Source organism: Leptinotarsa decemlineata, unplaced genomic scaffold (genome assembly GCF_025532065.1).
Source record: "Leptinotarsa decemlineata unplaced genomic scaffold, Ldec_3_MD MMD2_tig00026347_RagTag_RagTag, whole genome shotgun sequence".
In the NCBI taxonomy this organism is placed as follows: Eukaryota; Metazoa; Arthropoda; class Insecta; order Coleoptera; family Chrysomelidae; genus Leptinotarsa; species Leptinotarsa decemlineata.
Genome location: NW_027412698.1, coordinates 2,145,450 through 2,151,951, shown reverse-complemented (window position 1 = coordinate 2,151,951; position 6,502 = coordinate 2,145,450). Strand labels below are relative to the sequence as shown.

General features: G+C 36.8%; 1 protein-coding gene across 1 annotated transcript; it reads left to right on the top strand.

Moving 5' to 3' along the window:
- The first annotated feature begins 545 nt into the window (after positions 1–545).
- Positions 546–3,862, top strand: LOC141486169 (uncharacterized). The gene is made up of 3 exons (XM_074183887.1): positions 546–960; positions 1,229–1,899; positions 2,617–3,862. The coding sequence occupies exons 1-3, from the start codon at positions 546–548 to the stop codon at positions 3,676–3,678; spliced, it is 2,148 nt and encodes a 715-aa protein (XP_074039988.1). The 3' UTR covers positions 3,679–3,862.
- Positions 3,863–6,502: the final 2,640 nt, after the last annotated feature.

The window sequence follows — 6,502 nt, the reverse complement described above, 5'->3', positions numbered from 1 at the left end:
AACTATTTTAAGAAGTGCTCAATTACAGACGATTTCGGCTGCTAGCATGGGAGGTAAGCTGTTACTTTCCGAAATACTGATAAGGAATTTTACAAAAGTAAAAATCATGAGCTTATTAACATTTTTAATTTTACCGTTTCCTGGTCATATTTATACCAAATGTAATGTAAGATAAACGCAGCATCTGAACTATGTAATATGAAACAAAGAAGCTAAATAACCTATTTAATTCATTCCAGGATGCAGTGACGAAATTGACATAATAGTGTCCGAGAGTGATAATTTCATTACATTAATGCCAGTAGAATATGCAGACAAAACAATTGCAAACAACAATTATGATAGTAACTCTAATGTCATTACAAGTACGCCTACTATTAACCGAGATATAGAGAAATTGGGTAAGAAATTCAACCGAATATAATTTTTACGAATGCATTTCAGCAGAATGGGAAATACAGAGCACTCATACCTGATACTATAATTCATACAACTCAAATAACATAATTTAATTAATTTCAGAATGCAGTGGCGAAGTTGCCATGATGACGTCTGAGAGTGGTATTTTCACCGCATTAAAGTCTTTAGAATATCCAAGTGATATGATTGCAAACGACAATTATGATAATACTTCCTCTGCCTGTACAAGTACGCCAACTACCTACCAAGATAAAGAGAATAGTGTGGTCTATAAAAGGAGGAGAAAACATCACTGTGCCTATTGTGATGTGCAGGTGAACAATTTTGCAAGACACCTAGAGAGGCAACATGGTGATGAACTAGAAGTGGGACGCTTTCTCGCGCTGGATAAAAAAGATCCAAATCGAAAAAGGATTATCAACAAAATAAGAAAAGAAGGGGACTTTATCTCTGGCAATTGCATACCTGTTCAAAAACGGAAATTTGATAATAACAAAGGAGCATCCAGTGATACGCTACTCCCTTGTATTCACTGTAAAGGTAAGTTTGGACAAGAAGATGTGAGATCTCGACCTTTTACTTCTCAAGCAAGGGTTTTCATAAATGCGTACTGAGTCAATACGATTAACACTACTTTTGTCGATTTGAAGAGTTAATTTATAAAGCCACTTCACTTTGAAAACAAAATATGTATCTGTGTGGTTACAGCTCTGAAAAATAACTCAGCATTCAATTAATATTATATTAATTAAATATTTGAAATTGAAATCAATTGTTGTATTTTTCAATTTAATTTGTTTCATTTCAGGATACTATATGAAGAATACATTGAGACGACACGTTGCTCGTTGTTCCCTAAATGCAGAAAAAAAGAACAATAATAGGCGCCATCGACATCAGTCAGACAGCCAGACCCTACTAGCTGGATATTTCGGACCAAATGATCCTTTGCGAATATCCGGGGTTTTGCAGTCATTAAAAGCTGACATCGTGTCTTTGGTCGCAAAAAGAGACAAAATAATATGCGAAGTTGGGCGAAGGTACGTCAAGTGTCATAAAGAAAGACATTTAATTTCCGTAGCGAAACGTTATATGAGAAGGCTGGCAAGAATAGTGATAGAAGTTAGAAAAATACTGGAGGACAAGTCGCTTACTCTCGCTTCTCTGTTACACCCTACGAAATTTAAGTATATAGTTATAGCTGTTAAAAGTATTACAAATTACGATGCTGGACAAAAGGCATTTGGTTCTCCTTCTTTTGCCCTCCAAATGGGGACCTTGATAAAAAAAGCTATTGCAGCATATTACTCTTTAGAGGTACAAGAAAATATGAACTCGGATAAGCTGGATGAATTGAATGTCATGAAGAAACTGATAGAAGAAGAATGGGCCATCGAAATATCGACTGAAGCTGCACAAAACATCAATGTAAAGCGCTTTAACAAACCAACGATAGTACCAATTGCTGAAGATTTGGCAGTAAGTTTGTCTCTTTATTAATTGATTAATGTGGTAAATAAGTGTTTCAAAATTAAATCTTGTATCCTTTTTCTGAATATAATGCTTTTTGTGTCAGTTTCTTTTTCAAGGAATCTTAGAGTTTAGTACCTTTTAACAGACTCATTATACTCGATTTGTATTCCGAAATGAGCTTTCAAATTATTTCCCCTTCAATGAACCACTAACTGTTCGACAATATTTCAATCAGTGGCACAACAATTTGTTTTGTGTACTATCACCTGTTTTCAGGTGAAAATTTACTGAACGTTGTATAAGCATCACTTTTAATAAACTGTAGTTTGGCCCATAAAACTTGTTAACTCTTCCAAGATTTCCTGGTCAATATTCAATCACTTCTAGAAATATTAGAGGTATTTGAAGCTTTTATAACTTTTTCCTGAACAACACTTGCATATTTCTATCTTGTTCTCTCAGAATGATAATGCTTAGTCAGTGTCGATACATTCTTCTTTATTTTCATTAAAGAGCCCAAAGGTTACTTTATGTGAATTTTTGGAAATATGTAGCTCATGAAATCCTGGAACCAATGTTCCATAAACTCGTAGCACAGTTTGTGGTCGAAACCTCCCCAAAACCAATTACAAGCAAGAGCTGTTGTTTTATTTGACCAGAAACACCAATATGAAATTTTTGCATGCCTCACTATTGCTACTACATATTTTTTTTCTGTTTCAGAAGCTCAAAGTGTATCTGGAGAGCATATTATCCGCGGCCAAGGAGCATCTCATACAAAATGACAAAAACGAAAATGCATTTAGGGCTATTATAGAAGCAGCATACTGTAGTCTATTACTGTTCAATAAAAGAAGAGTAGGAGAGCTTCAGAGGATTCCACTGGATATTTATGAACGATACATTAACGAAGAGATAGAATCGGGCGACTTTGATATGCTGCTATCACCAGCAGAGAAGATCTGCATCAAAAAATTAAAACGTATTGTTGTACGTGGAAAACGAGGCAGAGGTGTACCAGTGCTCTTTGAGAAAAACATTAAAGAGGCCTTGGATATCGCTGTCGGATTTAGAAGCAATTTCTGTCTAGCCAATAATCCATATTTATTCAGTATATGTGGTACAGATGGACCTATAAGTGGCTATCATGTTTTTCGAAAACATGTAACGAAAGCATTGGGAGATCCAAAAAAAGTTGCTTCCTTAACTTCAACAAAGTTGCGGAAGCACTTGGCCACGATTTCGCAGATACTGAGGATGGATCAGGAAGATTTAGAGCAATTAGCAAGTTTTATGGGCCATACCACTAAAACCCATCAAGAGTGGTATAGACTGCCATCTGACATATACCAGACTGCAAAAGTCTCTAAAATTCTTCTGATGTCTCAAAAGACATCAATTCAACAATATAAAGGCAAAAGCCTTTCTCAGCTGGATGTTGATGATAGCATTCTAGAATTGGAAAGTGACAATGAAGAAAATGTAGTTGAGGATGGCAGGCCCCAGAACTGGCCCACTACATCCGTTGCTACAACATCGACCAATGAACAACTACAAATAGAGACTGTCTCTTGTCCGAGAAAGCCAAAAATTTTAAGGAAACAATGGTCTGAACAGGAAAAGAAACTCACTGAAAATTTTTTCAATGATCATCTGAGGAAATGTAGAGCACCTAGAAAAGATGAAGTCCTATCTCTGATGCAACAGCACCCTGGAGTTTTTCAGGACAGAAAGTGGGACTCCATTAAAGTATATATTTGTAACAAATATAATAAAAATAAATAAATGAAGGGCTAAGGGGGTAAGGGAACTATGCCGTCCTAAACTGCATAAAAATAATTTTGTTAGTTCAGGTTGTATTTTCGCCCTTCCCTTAGAAATATTTTCTGATTTGGATTACCATGTTTGTTTTGTTAATCAATAAGTGCACTTTATATTTGCTAACAAATTATCATTTCATTTTATTGATCACCACATTTTAGTTTAATTTAAAAAAAAAAAAATTTTAAAATAACATCGTATGTCATTGAATATTTTAAAATTTCTCGAGATACTCGAAACAGTGAAATAATAATCATAAAATGGACGCTGAGTGTATCACCCGAAAATCAGGAATGCGAACTCAAAACCTTAGAAACGAAATAAAAACGAACAAAGCAAATAATTATATTGGAAGTTGTGTAATCCTTTAGATGTACCTAAGCGTATGTAGTTTTTGCAGACGCCTAGTAAACCTGTTATGTGTCACGGATTCCATGTAACCTGTTTTGGAGAACTCACCTATATACTCCGTACATATGCCGGAAGCCCACTGCAACGAAGCTGGACCGGATGCCCAGTGGTACATTATATAAGTATATATAAATATATATATATATATATATATATATATATATATATATATATATATATATATATATATATATATATATATATATATATATATATATATAAGTATATAGGCAGCAGGGCTTCTAAACCAAAACCCCATGTATTTTCTTATGGAGGTTCATTCTGGCAATTTTGGATCCTGCGACCAATCAGAGCGCTCCAAATTGTCACGTGACACAGACGCATCGTCGCGAGTACACCAATCAGAGCGCTCCAAATTGTCACGTGACCCAGATGCATCGTCGCGAGTACACCACACTGGCGCCACCTATGAGTCACTAGCTAAACTATCTATTGGTTGAAGAAGGGCACTGTAAACACTAGACATATGGGTGTTGTCATGCGACGCAGTGTGCGCAGTTGCTGGTTTTATGACGTCTGTCAATACGGATCGGTGTCTGTGCAACTGTCAAATGTCAATGTGGGGGGTGGGACGGTGGGACGGTGAGGGGGAAACGTCGGGGTGTTGCTAACTTCAAGGCTAACAAATTGACTGCGGAATTAAGGATCGTGCACGCCACCTATGAGTCAATAGCTGAACTATCTACTGGAAGGCGTAGGACGGTGCATCTGTCAAATGTCAGCGTAGGACGGTACTTCTGACAGAGGGGGCTACGTGGGACTTTCCTACAGAATTGCTTGTATTATGTTGTCTTCTGACAGAGGGGTCTCCTTGAGACTCCGCATCACCCCTCGGCCCCCTTGGTACTCCACCTAACCTATCAGCTCCCTTAGTACTCCGCCTCGGCCCCCTTCAGTCACGTGATTTTAATTAAAAAAAGTTTATAGTTATGAGATTCGAACCTGGATCGTCCGCGTCGTAGACATTGTCCTTAGCCTCTACACCATCGTAAGATATTGAAGTTAACTGCGAATGTTGGGTATTTATAGCGTTAGTTTTGTCGGGACCGAAATTGACTCATTCATTATACTTGACAGCATTTTTATTTTTGATTTCCGTAGATTGTAATCGTCATTATCATATTGAAGATAGGAAAATATACTTAGATTTGGGAAATAATTAATATTTCATGTAAAGATGTGTATGTGTGTGTAAGAGCGAGAGGCGCGTGTGACGTAATCGATGCAAAGAGAGATGGAGATCAAGGTTTTACCGGTTGCTAGTGCAAGCAGGTGTTGCCAGTTGTATAATAAATCAATGTTTATGGAGTAATGTAGCGTTGCCGGTTTGAAAATTAAGTTATAGAACAAACAGAGTCATCTATGAGTCACTAGCTGAAATATCTATTGGTTGAAGAAGGACACTGTAAACACTAGACTCATAAGACTGCATCTGTCAAATGTCAATACATGCCAGCATAGCAGGTTCGGCGTTGCCTGTTGTACAATAAATCATTGTTTATGAAGTAATGTAGCGTTGCCGGTTTTAGAATTAATCGTGAACTTCTCGACGAAAATTGGAAGCGCGAAAGTGATATATTTTATAATAATGAATCAGATTTAAGAAAAAACATTACAGATTAATGAGGCTGTATCGTTTCAAAGTGTGATCCCTCAATGTTACAAGGTATCTCAAAATACATCATTGAAAACAAACATGGCGTCGAAGAGTACAGGGTGCGTCAAAATACATCATTTAAGAAAAAACATAACAGTTCCACGAGGCTGTAAGTTTTTAACGTGCGATCCCTCAATGTGTACAAGGTATCTCAAAATACATCATTGAAAAACAAATATGACGTTGAAGTGTACAGGGTGCGTCAAAATATATCATTTAAGGAAAAAAACATTTCGATTTGAAATATGATAATGTGTATACAGGGCGTTTCAAAATACATCATTTGAAAAAAAAACATGTCAATTCAACATGTCGGAAGTCTCGTATCTTTGTTAACCAAGTTAGCATCATCAGGAGAAAGAGGAGATCCAAAAGTGTCGAGAGGTTAAGCTTTGTGGACTCAACGTGAGGGCAATGGGAGAGCGAAGTATTCGACAATGACATTTCAAAATACGTAGTTTTCCGTGCGTTTTCGATCGTTTTTCGTGCGTTTACGATCGTTTTTCGTGCGTTTACGATCGTTTTTCGTGCGTTTTCGATCGTTTTTCGTGCGTTTTCGATCGTTTTTCGTGCGTTTTCGACCGTTTTCCGTGCGTTCATTCGTTATCGTTTCATCGTTATTGTCGTAACGGTTTTTCGTGTTTCAATATGACAGTCATTTATCATTTAACGCGTTTCGCTAACCAAGTTAGCATCATT

Excerpts from the sequence above, each read along its gene's own strand:
- LOC141486169 (XM_074183887.1), top strand. The coding sequence starts at position 546 with ATGACGTCTGAGAGTGGTATTTTCACCGCATTAAAGTCTTTAGAATAT. Across the intron at positions 961-1,228 it reads CCCTTGTATTCACTGTAAAG|GATACTATATGAAGAATACA; the intron begins GTAAGTTTGGAC and ends GTTTCATTTCAG. Across the intron at positions 1,900-2,616 it reads CAATTGCTGAAGATTTGGCA|AAGCTCAAAGTGTATCTGGA; the intron begins GTAAGTTTGTCT and ends TTTCTGTTTCAG.